At 37.7% G+C, this 19,186-nt stretch overlaps 1 protein-coding gene across 6 annotated transcripts in view; it reads right to left on the reverse strand.

The window, feature by feature from the left end:
• The window catches only part of LOC128071776 (granulocyte-macrophage colony-stimulating factor receptor subunit alpha-like), a 39,913-nt gene that overhangs the window by 18,506 nt on the left and 2,221 nt on the right, over positions 1 to 19,186 (reverse strand). For all 6 annotated transcript variants that reach the window (XM_052664817.1, XM_052664819.1, XM_052664818.1 and 3 more), the window contains 10 exons: positions 19,001 to 19,094; positions 18,703 to 18,836; positions 16,608 to 16,734; positions 15,468 to 15,597; positions 15,177 to 15,346; positions 13,012 to 13,151; positions 9,964 to 10,002; positions 8,835 to 8,964; positions 8,315 to 8,408; positions 6,414 to 6,495 (listed from right to left, as the gene is read on the reverse strand). In XM_052664817.1, the coding sequence (XP_052520777.1) occupies positions 6,414 to 6,495; positions 8,315 to 8,408; positions 8,835 to 8,964; positions 9,964 to 10,002; positions 13,012 to 13,151; positions 15,177 to 15,346; positions 15,468 to 15,597; positions 16,608 to 16,734; positions 18,703 to 18,836; positions 19,001 to 19,085 (1,131 nt within the window). In that variant the 5' untranslated portion in view covers positions 19,086 to 19,094. The remainder of the gene's footprint in view (positions 1 to 6,413; positions 6,496 to 8,314; positions 8,409 to 8,834; positions 8,965 to 9,963; positions 10,003 to 13,011; positions 13,152 to 15,176; positions 15,347 to 15,467; positions 15,598 to 16,607; positions 16,735 to 18,702; positions 18,837 to 19,000; positions 19,095 to 19,186) is intronic.

Here is a 19,186-nt window from a genome sequence, read left to right on the forward strand (position 1 = left end):
CAGCTTCCATAGATGCCTTCCATCTATGCATGATCTTATGATTAACTTTTTTTACAAGAAATAGAAATCCGAATATCCCCAAGGATGCAGAAAAGTATATATATATTTTCAGTTATTGCAAAATAAATGTCAGATAATGAAAGTCAAATAGAGCAACAGACATCATAGGTATTTCATAAACTTTGAATCCTGGAGGAAGTACAAGTATTTTGCCTGGACTTTCTAAAGCAGGAAGCTAATCCAGATTTCATAGATGTTCTAGTATAAGTGGATCTAGCTTAATCCTTAGCAAATGTTTATATTCTCACATTTTTTATATTGTGGCAAAAGAAAAAAGCAATAGATGACACAAAGACACATACCTCCTCCTGGAAAAACCCTCCTCCTCTATTTTGTTTGATTTTGGATCAGAGCAGCAAAGGCACTTAAGCTTGCAAGTGTTTAGATCTGTCAGGTTTTTTTTTTACAGGACACCACTACTTAATAGCAAATTCTGCAAACCAGAAAGTTACTCAGATTATCATTTCCCCTACAGCTTTTCAACTTCCTTAAATTTCCTAATTTGCAGATGCTAATGATTTCACATGAACTGATCACACAACTAACTCTTCCTTCCTGCTATACTGTCTAAACTAAACAGTCACAGTATGCAGAATCATTATAAAGTAATATATAAACACACAGTAGTCATGAACATATTCATAGAAGTACCCCTCTTACAAATAAAGGCATTTTCATAAATAATATGTTTTGGAAATGAATAATTGCAGTTACGTTACACTGATTTCAATTTTATACAACTAGTCAATGCTTGAAGTTCTTACAGCATGACCATTTAATTTTATCAAGATCCAAATGGCTATATGGAATGTTGAGTTTCTAAAAGGTTTTGCAGTCATAAAAATATGAAAAGCTAAATCATAATGTTTGCTTTAGTTGTCAGCAACTTCAGCTGTGGCTTTAGGTCACACTGAGTATTAGCCACTTCCTAGTTTGTTTTACATGATATGTGATATACATAGAAGTAGCTTGCTGTTCTTCAGCAAGACTTTATTTCTTGTTTTCAAGTATTCACAGACAGAATGATTTGAATTACTCTTTATCTTTCACCCCTAATATAGGCACAAGAACAGAAAAGAGAATTCCCTGAGCTTCTTAGGAGTGGGGGAGGGTCCTTAGCAGTTAGTCTTGTTAGAGGAAAAATTATTTCTAACCCTGCTTTCCTTGAATCAAAATCTCTCACTTTATTATTATTTTCTTGTGTATGTGTTGAGGTCCACCAATATGGAATTACTTCACAGATATTTCAAATTCTAAATGTCTTTGTTTTTCAATCCACACTGCTCCGTCTTGCTCAACATCAGCCAAGGATACTTCTCAAAAGGGTATGTTAATATTTTCTTAAAATCTTGATTTTATGACTGAAAGAAAACTATGTAAAGATAAAGTGATGAATACTGAGAGAAGAGTGTATGTGTTTCAGCTAAATATTCTGATCTCTCAAGCAACATTCCTAGTGTTGACTCAGTCCTTGTCATCTTTTCAGCACGTTGGGAAGAGGATTGGCATGTTCCATTTTCCATCCTCTCTGGACTTGCTTCTCATCCTGTCTGTTTCTGGGTTTATTCTGACAGTGGGAGCTAAAATAGCTCAATGCTGTTCAATTTCTTTCTTCCCAAGATATGCTCAGGACAAGCATATCAGTACTGTTTTCTGCTGGTTGAGAACCAGCCCTGTGAGAGACTCTGGGGAGGGTTTGGGCCTGAGCATGCTCTCAATAGGTGGCTTTCACCTAGGAACAGGAGAGGAGGAACAAGCACTGGAAAGGGTTGAGGAAGAGGAAGGTCTGAAGGACAGAACCTAAGAGAAGTAAGACAAGTAATTTCAGGTGAAGGAAATGCATAAATGACCAATTAAGAATTCGGAGATAATTTTAAAAACTTTTAAACTTGTGAGCTTTTCTGGAAAGATAATTAATTTTGTTAAAAGGATTTGCATCCTGTAGCGGTGGCATGTTTGTGAATAAACTGAGGGTTGTCTAACAGTCTCATCTGATTAGTACTTTCAGACTATTCAAAGAGTAGCTACATTAGTCTTGACTAATGTGTTTCAAATCTCCAGTCTGGATGAATTCACTAGGGCTCTGTGTGCACTATTCTTCCCTCTCCATGGGATATGGCTGTCTGTGCTCGCTTACTGGCTGCTCTGGGATAGTTCTGGCCATAGAGATCATGGCCTGATGGCTCCATGGCTGTCCTCAGGTTCTGTGTACCTCTCAGGAGGACACATGGCCCTCACAGTGCCCTGGTTTATCTATGTGGACAAGACCATGACTCTGACTCCATTGATAACCAGTTTCCTTTAAGGACATCTGATCTCTTTTATGTATCCCTTCAACATGCCCCACCTTCTCCTGGGAACCATCAGATCAACTGTTTCTGAACTGACAAACTGCTTATCTTGGTGTTTATAATAAACCAGAAATGGTTTTGGTATTGTGCAATGTGCTATTCTGTGCTTTGTCAACATGAGCAGTTGAGACTCAGGAGCACTGAGGCGTGGACCATGACCTCTCCGGCTCCCCCAGGACAATCTCTTCCAGAACCAGTACTCTTGGTCCACAGGTGGTCTTCTGGACTCTTGCAGGTGGTGTTCCACAGTGTTGGTGTAGCTATTAGTAGCCAATTCATGAGTAGCTTATCATAAATAAGAGAGAGAAATTCACTCTACATGGTCTGGATGATCAATTACAATAATATCTTGGTTTAGCATTAGCATTTGCTGAGAAAAACAAACAAACAAACAAAAAACAAACACTAGGCTGATAAAAGTTTCAGAAATGTCACCAGCCTTTCATTGAAAAAAGATTAGATCGCAGATGGATAATTCAACAAGTTGCCCAATGCTGTATGAAACTCTTTTGTAACAGACTAACAGTGACTAGTGTAACTCATAGAGTTTTAAGAAAAGCACAGGAAATTTTTTCACAACACTTATTTTGAAAAAGATAATATTACCTTAAAAAAAAAAAAAAAAAAAGACCACACACACTAATTTTCCTTTTCTGGGCAACTTAAATTAAAAGTCATTAATGGATGAATTCAGGTTTTGTTTGGTTTTTCACCTTTTCTTCAGTCTGTGTGGCCTCTGTTTTGAGCAAATGAATTGGTCACCCAATCTGGTGTTATCTACAAACATGATCTCACCAACAAAGATGTCAAACAGGATAGACTTAAGGACAGAACCTTCTGGTACCCCAATTGTCATGGGTATTTACTCTTTTAAAAACCATACTGATTACTCCCAGTAACCTCCTTATCGTGCTCAGAAATGTGCTCCAATAAGACTCCCATCATGATGTTCCAAGCTGCCAGGCCCTGGGATAATCTTAAGAACTTTTTCTAAAGATGGGAGCAATACTTGCCTTTCTCTAGTCAACAAAGACCTCCTTGGTCTCCACAACCTTTTGAAGATGATACAGAATGGACTGGCCAGGTCTTATCACCCTTAAGTTGGATTCTTGTGAGAACTGCATAGATTTGAGTTTCCACATTTAATTCCTTCTTTGGACACCCACTGTTATCTGTTCCTTTCCTCCTTGCGCCCTTTTGATTTGGGAAGCTGGTCTCCTAATATGTCTGCTTGTTTCCCTAAGTGTTACAATGTCTCACTGTTCTGCATAGAGAATGTAGTTCTAAATGACCTGCCAGCTTTTCCTGAGCTCCTTCCCTGAATAAGCTAACGTATTATTCTTTATCAAAAGAAAACTGGAAATAAGGAGTTTCTTTTGTATCTACCAGACTGTAATGCGATCTCCTAAGAGATACTGTCTTTATTATACTTTCCTATTCAATTCCCTACAGCGAGCCATTAATGTTTCCTAGTTCATGGTTATGCTATGGTGGATTACAGTCAAACTATGCTTCTCCCTGGCATTTTTGCCCAACAGTAATGATATCATCAAAAAGCTGTATAAATTAGTGTGGCCTAGCACAATGTCGTCACTCTTTTTGCTTGCAACTGTGAGCATTTCTATTCTGGCTATTGCTGCATATTGGGAGAAGTATGTGCAAATGCTGTTTGTACATATGTTCAGCTCCTTCTCCTTGAGAAATTGGCCCTGTTCTTGTAATCTGAAGGAAAAATCTTCCCAGGTGAGTCTTTGACCCAGTGGCAATCATTAATTTTTTCAAATGCAGTAGTTCTGCCAAAAGCTGTTTGCACCTATCTAGAGTAGAAGTTAGTGTGGGGAATAGCTCCTGCCAGTGCTGGTGGTTGGACAACTCCTCAGCACTGGAAAGAGTCCAGAAACAACTGTTTTCAGCACTGACTTGGCCAGGACTTGCAAACAATGTCAATGTCCTCAACAAATCCTGGGCATAGTCCAGGGATTATCTCAGACTGGGGCTAGTATGTAATGGCAGTTGGTCCTGGTGCAAGAAAACTGTCCTGGGAATATTTAATCTGATAATCAAGCATATAGCATTGTAAAAAAAGTAGTCTAATAATCAAATAACGATATTTGGATGCCTGATACTGTAGTCCAAGTTTCTGTCTCAAAATAAAAAGCAGTTTTACACTAAAGCATAAGTTTGTTCTAGCCATGGTTCCTCACTTATTTATGAAGAACATTATGACATCCTTAAAACCTGAATCTCCAAGGCCAAAAGAAGCAGAAAGATATGTGAGCTGTCAAAATCAATGAGACTACCTCAGAGGATAAAGTTCTTTTTATTGTGAATGAAAGTACTCAAAAGTTAATTCTGTTAAGGAGTGAAACACTTGACCATTTTTTGTTTGAATATTAACATCAACTTAGAAGTCCTGGTGAGCTTCCAGCATAACATCCTCAGGTAGGAACAGGTGGATGGCTTACTTTCCAACCATCCAAACCAGGGAGTCAGATGACAGGACTATTCTGATATAACTCCAGCTCCGGAATGAGCTTTGTATGGAATTAGGTTTTAACTGAAAGGGGGATCTTTGTCTGTGCTCTCCTGTCACCTGACCATACACAAGGACACATTGGTTATTTTTGTCTACCCTGTCCACGAGGACCAAAGCCTTGTCTACAAACCTGTCTGTCACCCACTCACTAGGATACATGGATTTAGTTTGTCCCAGGTACAGGTCTTTGCATTTGCACTTGTTGAACTTTGTAAGGTTTCCATCAACCCATTTCTACAGCATGTCAAGGTCCCTCTAAATAGCTGGCCTGCCCTCTCAGTAGGTTGGCTCTTAGTATTTTTAATATGATTAAAAAAAAAAAAAAAAAAAAAAAAAAGTATTATTTTTCTTTAACAAGTTGTAACTGAAACTTCTTGACCGAAATATTTAAATCATATTCACAGAATGGAAGATAACCAATAAGGACAGTTACCCAGACAGCTAAAGTAAGATGAAATTAAAAGAAAAGACAAAAGCATTTCAAAAACTTACACATAAGTTATCTTATCTCTTGGCTATACTTCCTATGCATTTTAGTCCCTGACTTTCTGCAGAGCTGAACTGCCTGAACTAAAAAGTACACTTTCAGGTTCCTCATTTGTTTTTACTATTTTACTACTTCAGCAACTACTACAATTTGTTCAGTTTCAGAAGTTACTGACTGCATTTTGCACTCCATCGTCTGAAAGGAAAATTAAAATTTCTGTTAGTTTTATACATGTGACTAACTTATGTATGTGTAATTCTGAGAATATTTCAACTTTTTTGCATATTTTAAGGAAATATTTCATTTTTTTTTTTTTTTTTTTTCTTTATCAGATAAGCTTTCCTTAGAAAGACAAAATACTGAAATTTCAACACCTCTGTAGTGCTGAAACATGATTTTCAGCCTGGCTTGAAAATGACTAGGGGGAAAGTGTGCTTTTCTCTGACACACCATTCACAGATAATTTTAAAAGAATTGGAACAAAAGGATTAACTTTATTAAGGTACATAACCAGGTGAGTACACTTTGGCCTGAAGCTTAGTTAACTGAGCAGGCCTTGAGTACAGATGTGTGCAAGTCCCACTGGCAAAGTTCATCCTGCCCAGCTGGAGAGAAGCAGCCAGACTGGGCTGTTTGTGGCTCTGTTTATGGGACATTGTGTTATTTATGTTTATAATTATGTTGGTAACAGTGTGATGCTGGTAAGGCATCCATAGGTATAAGACCTACCAGTGAAAGCATTAACCCCTGTGCCCATCAAACTCGAACAGCAGAAACCCCCTGGGGGGAGAAGAGTACTGCATTTGATATCCCTTAACAAATTCCCTGCTGATTTTCTTTCATAGTTCCTCAGTATATGGCAAAGGAAAGAGTTATTCCTTCCTTTAAGTTCCTTATCATTTAAACATTACCTTTAAACCTGCAGTATAGTCTTATTTTGCATTTCATGCATTTAATATAAAATAGAAAGAAAGCCTACCTGTGGATTTATATCAAGCTGTCCATGAAATGGATTTTTTGGCTTTGGAACTTGTGGAAATACTGCTTTCCAATAACCAGTCCTGGAATTCAAATGGGATAGAGCAAAACAGAAAAATAAAGTATCTAGCGTGTGTCAAAACCACTGCATCCTTGAACAAACTCTTATCTTCCTCCTCCAGGGGAAGAAATCTTCCTCAGAAAAGAAATGAATATTGTACATCATCATGGCACAGAATGAATACATATGAGGAAGACACTAAGAATTTAGATGGTAGTAATTTTCTTTTTGGTTAGATTTAAAATATTTATTTTCTTCTTTGAAATAATACTGTGATCACATTTAAGCCACTGCAACCAGTATAAAGTGAACATAAACTTTTAAACAAGTAGGAAGAACAGTCTTCTCTGAATTACTGCATATTTCTATACAAAGCACATGATAAGGTAGACGATCCTTTTTCTTTCCATTTCTCTTGCATAGTTTATTTCAGGAAGAAATGCAAATTTCTTATGCATTCTCAGATTAATTTAGCTTGCTAGGACAATTCTAATGTTAGAATGTTAGAAGATCTGTACTGATAAGTACAATCAGCCTGTGTGTTTGCAATAACTACATTTCAAGAAATTACATCTTTTGGCAGACAGTCTACATGTTGGTAAGAATGGCTTTAAAAAGCTGGTATCAGGAGAGGATGTTGAAACTTAGGTTTTTTTGCAGGGAAGGCTAAGAGGTGACCTCACTGTTCTGCGCAGCACCCTGAGGAGAGGAGGCAGAAGGAGGTACCATGCTCTGCTCCTGGGAACCGATTGTTATAGAACAGATCATCTTGAGTGAGATCACAGGACATGTGCAGGACAACTAGGAGATCAGGCCCAGCCAGCATGGGCTCGTGAGAGGCAGGTCCTGCTTCACCAACCTGATTTTTTTCTATGACTGAGTGACCTGCCTGGTGGATGAAGGAAAGGCTGTTGACATAGTCTACCTAGACTTCAGCAAAGCCTTTGACACTGGCTTGGACAGATACACAATTCACTGGATAAAGAACCAACTGGAGGGCTGGGCCCAGAGAGTGATGCTGGATGGAGTTGAATCCACCAGGAGCAGGGAAGCAGTCATCCTTCTGTACTCAGCCACACCTTGAGTGTTTGTTTAGTTTTGGGCCTCTCACTACAGGAAAGACATTGAAACCCTGAAGCATGTGCAGAGAAGAGCAACAATGCTGTTGAGGGGTCTAGAGATCAAGTCTTCGCAAGAACAGCTGAGGGAGCTGAGATTGTTCAGTCTGGAGAAGAGGAAGCTCAGGGAGACCTTATTGCTCTCTAAAATTTCCTGAAAGGAGGTTGTGGTGGGGTGGGGGTCAGCCTCTTCTGCCATGTAACCAGCAACAGGATGAGAAGAAATAGCCTCAAGTTGAGTGAGGGGATGTTGAGTTGGAATTAGGTTTCTTTTCCAAAAGAGTGTTGAGGTGCTGAAACAGGCCACCCAGGGAGGTGTTTGAGTCACAGGCCTTGGAGATGTTCAAAAAACATGTTGATGTGGTACTAAGGGACTTGGTTTAGTGGAGAAATATTGATGGTAGATGGACAGCTGGACTAGATGATCTTGGAGATCTTTTCTCAACCTTAATAATTCTATGATTCTGTGGTAAGTGATGAAACATAATTAACCTTCTTGCCATGTTAACAGTAGAGACTCTTGAAAAAATGTATGTGAGTCATCCAGAGACTTTAGGTATCACAATCATAATGTCTGCCTTGAGAACACCTTTTTAATTTGGCTTCTATTAGATTGTGAGTGAAAATGTGTTCAGAGGCACCTCTGCATAATTTATTTGCTTAAGAACTGCAGATGTTTCAAACATTCACACAAAATAAAATAGAAGTATAAATTCCATATACCTTTTGCAGAAGAAAATTGTAAAGATAGCTATTGAGAGTGTTGCAACTGCCACTACGGGTAAAATCCATACTGAAGAAGAAATTTCTTCATTTCCTGAAAGAGCAACAGCCATGAATCATTATTGTTAACAAAAAGTAATAAATGCACAGTCAAGCACGTACTCCGATTAATGAATGTCAGTCCAAAAGGTTTCTCCTGGAACAAAATGCAACCCTTTTTTGTTTTAGCATTTTAGCTGTACATTTTTCCAGGAGAGATTAACACCAAACCTGTTTGTTAATCCTCAGCACTAAGCAGGCATGATGGACTACAGTTTCAAATATACAACTTTTTTATTGATTTCCAAAGTTAGAATGTTAAGAGATAAACTAGTCATCTCTCTCCTTCCCAGTAATGTGCAATGAAACACAATGCTTACGTATACTTTATATTTTTCTTTGTAAGTGCACATCCATGTGTGAAGTAGTTAGGCCATAACAGGGAGAAAGATAAGTCAGGGTAAAGATTTTTTATTCTTACCAAACTCAACAGCTGCGCTCCACTCCCCCCAGTCTTTGCTCACTCTACACGTATGGCCAGCTGCTCTTATTTTCACCAGGTTCTTCTTTCTCATGTTGGGATTTTGAACTATGTGGCTTGTAATAATTTCCTAAGCAAAAAGACAAAACCACATCTAGACTGAGTTTTTCGTTGCTGAATTCCTAGATGTTGACAATGTAGAAGCTGTGTTTACCAGTGAGAGTTTTTGAGGTATGGAGGGATTGCTTGTTAGATCAGACTGCTGCTTTGGAGCAAAAAATATATGCTTGCTTTTGAAGTATGTAGTATATATGTACCTATGTGTGTATCCTTTCAAGTATAGTCTATCACTCCATAAATTTTGCTGTCTAGAACTTTCAACTTTTCAACTTCTGTTCGTTAACCTGTAATTTCTTATGAAATTACATAATCAGTAATTCTGATTTATTTATGATTTTCCTTGCTACATTTACAGAAGCAGAAAAGCATCTTGAATCATCTTATATTAGTGCTGCTAAAATTCTCTAATTCAAAGAATAAACCATCTGCATGTAGCTCATGTTTCTGTCTTTGTAATAGGGCTCCTTAGGACAAACAAAAGTTGTAAAATATTGTCAAATAAGAAGACTGCAGTACTTAGCTGTACCAGAACTTCCCAAAACATACTCTTTCTTTGGATACTTTCAGAATAGGAGTGGGAAGTGTAGGCTGCACTGAGTAGAAGAAGGTGCAGCATACCTGCAGAACTATTCCAAAGGGCTTTTTTTGGTTTTTGGGTATACATAAGTTGAATTAAATTCCTAGGAGGAATTTTCTCAATGACTTCTTTCCCTTCTGTCACTAATGTGTATTTTCAAATTCTGACCCGAACATTTGAGAGGAAGAAATATTTATGTTAAAAATAGTTATGGAACAGTAACTTTTCTGTTTTTTTTCCACATTTCTTTGAATGTATGACAAGTGACACAAATATCATAATTATTTAGCAGCTAGACACGTTTCAGAAGCCCATAAATAAAAATATCATAAAGCTTAGAACTAATGCTAGATGCAATTGTGTGCTATTTGCTTTTCACAATTGACTATGAAACGAACATACACTGCTGATAAATAGAAAAAGCAAACTTACTTTTGTATAACTTTGATTGGTCCACTCTGCAGAGTTACCCTGTATATCGAGAGATATATTTTTATGATCGCTTTTTTTTTTTGTTAAGATAGTCATTTTAATCAACTGTCTATCACCTTTCTCTGCATTACTGTCTTATCTACTTCACAGTTTGTTTTGATGAACAATTTACCTAATTTACCTAGTAATTTACCTAATACTTTATTTCTGATATGTGATTCAACTGCAATGCCAAGTTTATAGTAACTATTTCTTCTATGGAAAAGTATTTGTGTTCCTTACCATTAGAGCTGAGAAATAAATTGTATTTCAGGTTGATGCTTGAACTGAAACACAACCAAAAAAAAAAAACCACCCTGGTCTGAATGCAAACAGTAACTCTATTCTTACACACATCAGAAAAAGCCTTTAAGATCACAGAATCAAAGAATGGTTTCAGTTGGAAGGGACCCTTAGGATTATCTATTTCCAAACTGCCACTATAGGCAGGGACACCTGCCACTAGGCCAAGTTGCTCAAAGCCCCATGCAGCCTGGCCTTGAATGTTTCCAAGGAGGGGGCATCCATAACCTCACTGGGCAACCCATTCCAGTGTGTCACCATTTTCACAGAAAATAATTTCTCCTTAATAACTAGTCTAAATCTACCCTCTTCCAGTTTAAAGCCATTTCCCCTATTGCTACATGCTCTTAAAAAAAGTCCCTCCCCAGCTTTCCTGCAGGTCCCCTTCTAATACCGGAAGGCTGCTTTAAGTTCTCCTGGAATCTTCTCCATGCTGAAAAGCCCCAGCTCTCTCAGCCTCTCCCCATAAGGGCTCCAGCCCTCATCTTTGCAGCTCTCCTCTGGACCTGCTCCAACAGCTCCATGTCCTCTTTGTTTTGGGGGCCCCTGAACTGGATGCAGTCTCCAGGTGGGGTCTCAAAACAGCAGAGTAGAGGGGCAGAATCACCTCCTTGACCTGCTGGTCACACTTCTCTTGATGCAACCCAAGATAAAATTGGCTTTCAGGGCTGCAAGCGCACATTGGCAGTTCATATTAAATCTTTCATCAACTGACACTGCCAAATCCTTCTCCCAGGACTGTTCTCAAGCCATTCTCCACTCAGCCTGTATCTGTGTTTGGGATTGCCCTAACTCAGTTGCAGGACTTTGCACTTCACCTTGTTGAACTTCATGAGATAAGCTTTTCTTTTTAAATCTATTATTTATATCTTATAAAAACACAAAACACTATGCTGAATTGTAAATGCCACGCAAATGATGTTTCTTTTCCCTCAGATGAAATCATTCAGAAGTGATTTGGATTCATAAATATTTCATCTACATTTCTGATAGAAAATAAAATCCCATATCTCTTCTGTGTAGGTATAATGACTAATGTATAGCATATTGACCACACACTACTAACAATTGGCAGGCTAATAATCAACATCTCCACTATCCTGTGGGTTTGGGGTTTTTTGTTTGTTTTTAATTACTTTCAGTCTTGTTTTTTTTTTTCCTACTGTAAAACAAGAAGAAATCAGATCAAATATTTCTTCAGAAAATAATAGTGCTCATGTGGCACCTGAGCATGTGTTGCAAAGCATGCTGCTGTACAAGAGAGCAGGTCCTTGAATCCCTAAAGCAGCTACCTTGAGCAGAGGGGGAAAATGGAATCATGTAATCTCCCTTTAGTGTTTTTACTGATGTCACATACGAGAAAGAAAGATGATAACAGAATTAAAGAACCATAGGGATTAGAAGAGACCTTTGGAGTCAATCCAGTCCAACCTCTCTGCTAAGCAGGTTCCCTACATCAGGTCACACAGGCAGGCATCCAGGTGTGTTTTGAATATCTCCGGAGAAGGAGACTCCACAACTCCTGAGGGCAGCCTGTTCATGGTCACTGTGTTATCCTTTTTGTTTTCTCTCAATGCAAGTAATTTCCAGTTGTAAAATAAAGTTTAAAAGTTGATTGTAGCACAAATATATTTTGGTTGCAGTATATTAGCAATGCAATATTTCTCTATAAAACGATATAAGCAAAATCTTGGTCTCACTTTATCCTTTGCAATTGGAAAGCAATACATTTTGCAATGCAGTATTTGGTGGACTTTGATGAAATTAGTAACATGAAAACTGCTGATAATTTCTTATGGAAATACGAGGCAGTTTGGACACCATATGAATTGAATATTCTTTGTAACCTGGTATTAATCATGTTAAAAAATAAAGAATTCTGTATTGCTTTACTGTGATTTCTCTTTATGTCAAAGTCACACAGAGCTCAGTATAAGGACTTAATTGCTACGAAGGCAAAGGGATTGGAAGAAGCCGTAAGGTTTTATAGCAGCAATCATCTGGGATCATCTGTGAATTAGCAAACCGCCTCCAGACTCAGCTTGGAGCAGTAACTCCAGAGAAGGACGGCGCCAGCCGCCCAGTGGCCGCGGGGTTGCAGTACAGGCAGGCTGTTCCTCCCCAGCTGCCATCAGCCACCTCTTGGTCGCCTGCCGAAGTTCTGCCAGAGGTGTAGTGCATATACTCTTCTTCCAGCTGGACCCCTCAGTCTGTCACTCCATCCTCACTCCTTTTTGCTCCCAAAGACTGGTCGAGTCTTTCTGCTTTCTCTCTCACTTGTTTTCTTTTACTTAACATTATACATCTCCAGCTGCTATGGTGTCTGGTAAGCTAGTTACATTTTGAATTAGAAATTTCAGCCTCTTCCATACATTCATACTGCTTAACCAAATCACTATTTCTTCACCCCGTACCTGCAGCCCAGATGCAGTCACCACTGGAAAGAAGTGAACCTCAGCAAAAGAAAGTACTTTTTCTAGTTTTGTCACTGCCAAATCTGTAATATGTTCAAGTTGTGATTAGCCATAAAGTGGGATAAAATGGGACAGTACAGTTTCACAACGTGCAAGAAAGGCACGACAGTGAAAAATAACACTGCATATGAGGAAGTCTACATGATACAAGAGGTTTTCTTTTTACCCATGCATATTAGAAAATGTAAAAATTTGCATCGATGTTTAATGTAGGTCTAGAGATTCCTCTTACCTTGGATGTTATTTCAACTTCATATTTAAAACATCTGTCTTTTTTAGAGTGATTTATTTGGGGTTGTTGCCATCGAATAGTGCAAGAATGTGAATTTTCGTCACAACTGACAGTGACATTTGATGGAGGCATGAGTTTTTCTGAAATGATAAATTCAAGAATTCAAATATTTAAAATCACTTAATAGTTTTTGATTTGATTAAAAAAAAAAAAAAAGAAGAATTGTGGGTAACATTTCTGTGAATAAATATATTTATTTGCATTTATTTTTATTGAGCACTGTGTTAGAAGACCAGAGTTCTCTATATCCTGTCTCCAGGAAAAGAAGTAGGAATGTGGTTCAGGGAGAGCAATCTGATGTTAATCCTAATGTAAGAATTCTGAAGGTTATTTCATTCTTTAAGCTTTCTCATTTAACTCTTCTGTGACATGACCATATGGCTTGCTTGGTGTTATGAACCAAGCAGCTTATTTCTCCTCCAAAAATAACCATACGGATTTAAGAATGGCACTTCAGTTTTAAGAATCTAGAACTTCAGACATCTCCCCTACTTTCACAAACCTGGGCAAAAGTACAGATACTTTTGCATTTTGATCATACCCAAGGACTTAATATCTATTTTAACAGCAAAGGACAAGCAGACACTGATGACTAAAGGAGTGATAAAACAATAATAGAGGGAATGGTTTCAGTTAGACTATCTTGCATCAGTCTTTACAGACAAGACTGGTCTGTTTGTGATGGGCTGTTTGGTCAAGAAGCAGTTTTATTTAATTTCTCTGAGTAATAGTACAGCTTACTTCCTTTTCTTTATAGAATGAAGCTATGCTTCTTGGTGGCACTATCTGGTGTCTCTTTAGTAGAAATGTCTTTGGCCATCACTGAAAAAGGTAGTGGTGTGAAATGCCATCTCCAAAATTCCATCGATGTATATGCAATTCAAGTAGATTGCTGAAAAAAGCTGAGAAGGGCCACAGCTGTAAAGAATCCTTGCTTATTTTCTTCATGGCTCTTTCATTAGGTAGCTGCTTTTCTTGAAAAAGCCACCGTCTCTCAGTCTCTCACATTTTACTTTAGGAATACAGGTGAGACAATGTATTTTTACAGATGATAAAGGAACTGACCTTGAATGGAAGAACTGCTGATGCATACCCTGTATTTTTTCTAGCTCAGTGTTTATGTTGTATGATACATGTCAAGTAATGGTGTTATTCCATATAAGAAAGGATGGAAAAGCAGCAACTATAAAGAAAACCTTGATCCAAAGCAGTAACATTTTGAGAAGTTAAACAAGGAAGAAGTCTGAAGGTCACTGAAAAAAAATACTAAGTAAATAATAGTTATAATATAGTATTTTTCAAAGGACCAGGGAGCTAGAAACACCAGCCAGGATAAATTATTCAGAGCGATTAGAAAAGGAGGGCATATACTGCTTCTTTTGTCATCGCAAGGATAATGAGTGAAAAGAGACTTCAGGTCTTGCCTGTACAGATACCACTCTTAAGAAAAAAAAATGTTATGTCCAACAATGCTGGTAAATGAGTAGATGTGTTCTGAACTGAAATGTAGAAAGTCCATAAAATGAAAATGGTTACAGATTCTATGGGGAAGTAAACTGAAGCTAAATTCTGCAGCCAGACACTAAACGCAGAAATAAGATAATTTTTAACAGCTTTAAACATAATTAAAAACAGTGTGAAAGCATTTACAAAGCCAGTGTTCACCATCTTTAGGATAATAATCAGCTAAATGAGTTGACAGACCGAGTAACACATTTCACCTTAGCTGCACAAGTAAAGATAGAACTAGAGATTTCAATGAGAATTTAGGAACTCTGGTTTTAACATCCAATGGATTTGAATGCCTGCATGGTTTTTAGATAAATGACACTCAAGCCAGAAAATCCTCACTCTCAACGTAAGAATTGTTAGGATGGTCAGACTTCTCTTAACAGTTATTTCAGAATGTTACTACTACCTCTTGTGGTCTGTTTCTGAACTGTATTTTTGCCAGCATCAATGATAAGACCAAATATTTTCAGAAAACAGGAAAAACTGTCATGTGGGGAGACAATTCTGTCTGACTGCAGGCTCTGTCTCAGTGATAAATGCTCTATTACCCTCATGCAATAGTAGAAATAAAACAAAATAAATAATTTACTCACCAATTGTATATAGGTCAATATTTGTGTCGTAGAACTGGATCAGGGAGTTTTTGCTAGACCCATTCACCAAAAAATAGGATTTCTCTATCTTCACGTTTTTGAATCTACATCCCACATGTCTGCCATTTTCGTCTTCAATGTAAAGCTCACATTCCATTACGTCATCATCTCTATAGATAATATAACACACACACACACACACATATATATATATATCTCAAAGAGTTTTAGTTAAACACGGGTACTGTGATGTGTTAAGTGGGAATTCAAGACTCAAGAAGACCTACTCACCTCGAGTTCTGCCAGTAGAGAAAATATTGAGTATCTCCTGGAGCATTCCTGCCTGCCTGCCAAGTGCAGTTCATGAGGGAAATGTCATAAATCACACAGGAGAAGTTCTTAATGGCTGACCCATTAATGCCTGCAAACACAGCAATGTCCATTATGAGGAAAAAATGTGTGGATTGCTCCAAAGTGGAGGATCTTGGCACATGCTTAGATACAGCAGACACCTGCAACTGCAATTATTGTTTTGATTAGGAATGGTAAACATCATTTTACGTTGCTGCATTGGAAGATATTTAGACTGACAGATCTTGTGAAGAATCTGATGTAGCTATGTCCTCCAAAGATATGACTGAAGTTGCATATGACAGGATTAGGCTCCATGAAGACTAGGTTGCCATAATGCAGGCTGACACCTAAAGTGGCCACCTCTGTTGCTTGAATTATTCTGGTTTCTGAGATTAACATCACCAGATCACAAACACTACAAATTACTCTTTAACTCCTAACTCCAACAGAGGCTAACAAGGAGAATAAACATGTCTTTTAAAAAGAAAGAATGGCTTAGCCCTCCTTTTATAAGGAAACAATAATTTCTTTGAGCTTGATGAGACAGGAAGTAGCGTCATTGTGTATATTCCAATTATATGTTACTTAAATCAGCAAATATTGTACCTCATTATCTTAACACTCTCATATCTGTTATCTGTCTCATATAAAAAAGGGCAGATTCTGTCAGACTTTTTGTTATCATAGATTGGACACTACAAAGTGACACCATGAGAATTCAAGGTATCACACAGTTCTAGAAAAATTTAAAAAACCACAGCCACACACCTATTTCAACTTGATTTTGAATAATACAGGAAAATGAAGCTAATAAAATATTCAGAAGAGAATTTGCAATTAAGAAAATGTTGCCAAGCAAGACATTAACCAAGGGCAAAACGTTTACTGAGTTTCCTACAAGTTGTAGGAAAACAGTTCACTTGTCCAACATACATTGCCATAAGGATATGAACAAGGAGATATCATTTCCAGGAAATAGAATAACTAAAGAAGGAAGCACTTCATGGTTGTTGTTTTTTTTTTACACTCAGGCCCATTAGAAGTATGCAAATCCTTTCCCAAAGTCTAGTGCATTACCTTGAGGAATATACTTGCATGTGACTGAGTATGTACTGTTAGTGCTCTCTGCTTTAACCGAAAAATTTGCCCCGTTGTGCAGAGGATATGCTAGATTTCTTCCAAAGATGCAATTTGTATTCTTTTCCTGAAAAATTACATTCAAGTGGTTAATTTTTAACTTTTTCAACTAACAGTTTATGTAATACTCCTGTAGAAAGCCTGTGCTTTCTGTGTAACACTGGGTCCGCTACTAGAGTGAAGTACTTATATCTCCCTAAGACAGAGAGCTCCCTTCCTAGAAATGTTGGATAATGAGCCTTTATCAGCATAAGGTGAAGACTTTGATGCTTCCCATCAGAAAATCTCATGACAGAGTAGTGTGAAGAATAGGAACTCCTCCTCTCTATCCATCCATCAGCATAAAAAATCTTTTGAACCTCCTCAAAATGAAGCATATGTTCTTTTGTAAAAATCAACAGATGGCTTTTCTGTACTTTATTCTCATTTCAAAGACAAAGGGAGATAGCCCACAAGTGACTGCTTGGGTAAGGAGATGGCTTGAGGTTAATGTCTAGTAGAATTAGATTTCTTAATGTTAGCAGCCAATTTGAACAAATCATATAAGTGCCTTCTGTATTTAGTGGTAAAGGACACACGTATTTGCATCTAAGATGCATGGGATACATTTTCTCCAGGCAGGACCTATATCTCACTGGTAGCTTTTATCAGAGTTTTGAAGACTAAGGTTTCCATGCTTAGATAGTTGAAATGAGGGTGACATGACTATTCTAATCTGTGATCATTGATGCAGATGCTAGAACTACATGGAGTATTAAAAGATTCCCCAGAAGTTAGACTTCTGGAAACTGCTTACAGAAACAGTAAATGTGGTATATATTTTGCACACTGACAGAGCAGCATAGCATAAAATGCTTATTCTTTATTTGTGCAAAAAAGGATGTCAAAACCAGTATTTCCTGATACAGTTCCCGTTCCTGAACTTTAGAGGTAATCAAGTCAGTCTGATGCACAAGAGATATTGACCAAATAGACTGTGACATTACTGCAGCTGTGGTGTCTAGAGGAAGAGAATTTGGTGAATATTGGAGTAATGTATGTATTTAGGAAAAAAATATTCCCATGAGTTCATGACTAGCTTTGAAGAACATAGCAGTCTTCAAAAGAAAACCTATTCTGGTTAATACATGTAGTAATTACAAAACAGGGAAAGGTTTAGCTTGCCATCTTCTCTGCATAAGAGCTGAAAACAGACTGAACCTGACAAAGAAATCATCTTTCCATAACGTCAGAACACTGTCCAAGTAATCCATTCTGAGTTCCATGTCTCCTGTCAGCTATCAAAATGTTGGAGCTGTATTAAAAAAAAACCCAAACCAAAAATATATAATGTCTATATATATATATCTTATTTTTCTTTTTTAGCTATGCATATAGGTTTCCTGCTCTCCTGGGATAAGATGCAAGACAGGCATCTGGAACATGCTGTCCTGCAGAGTGATCTAAAGTGAATGCCTTTCAAGAATGTCTAGCTACAGAGCTGCTGGATGCTCAGGCCCTTTTTTTTTTTTTTTTTCCTCCAGGTTTTGGTTCAGTTTGTCTATTCAAATGTGCCTACTGTGTTTGAAATAACCAGCTTGGATCCTAGGAGCCACTCCAGAAAAATTGTTCCTTCACAAACTTCTATGTCACATGAGTCTCAGTTCTGAGCTAAACTACAGCTCCAGTGCCACCGACCACTTATTAAAGTAAGTCAGAGCACATATGTCTAACTCAGTTTCTCCTCTATACATGAAAATTCTCATCCATACAGCATGAGATGCCTCTCAGTGAAGTTCCTTTGAAACCAGGAAAACAGGCAGTCTTATGCTTCAGTCTCATCAAGATCCTGGTCCCACAATAGTCCTCACAGGGCAAGAATTTCATGAGAATTGTCAGAGGACAGACACATATCAGTATCAAGATGGGCCTCAATAAAAACTAAAAAGAATGGCTAAAACACAGACTATCTTTTTTTCAGTTATTCAAGAATACAAAAGATAAAGAATAAAGTGTAGTGATTTATCTCTGTTGATATTTTACATAGAAAATTTACCTGTATTTCGACCACATTATTATATACTGACATAGAACAGTTGTACTTAGTGAAATTCATGGTGCTGATCCAACTCAGTTCTGTTTTCCACCAATTCAGCATCAAATTTTGGATGGGTGAATCTGACATCTCCCCTGAAATTAACACATAATAGGGATCGATTATATTTGGATTTTTGAGGTATAGAGGTTACTACTTACCAGATCTAAGACAAAAGGCAACTGGGGGACAAATATGTCTAAAGAGAAGCATGTTACACTTCACCTAAGAGGATATCTGCAGGAAGTGTTCTACTCACAATTTGTACACTGCCAATCATCATACATCTGGGCAACCAGCAGCATCCACTGTGTCATGAAGATGAGTCCAAGACAAGCAAGCATCTTTTCTTCCTTGGAGACAGAAAGCAACAAAAATTGTCCAATATGACAGATATCAGAGCAAACTGCTGCCCTCTGAATTGGTCTGGTCATATCTGCTCACT

Source organism: Tympanuchus pallidicinctus, unplaced genomic scaffold (assembly GCF_026119805.1).
Source record: "Tympanuchus pallidicinctus isolate F22 unplaced genomic scaffold, pur_lepc_1.0 scaffold6, whole genome shotgun sequence".
Classification (NCBI taxonomy): Eukaryota; Metazoa; Chordata; class Aves; order Galliformes; family Phasianidae; genus Tympanuchus; species Tympanuchus pallidicinctus.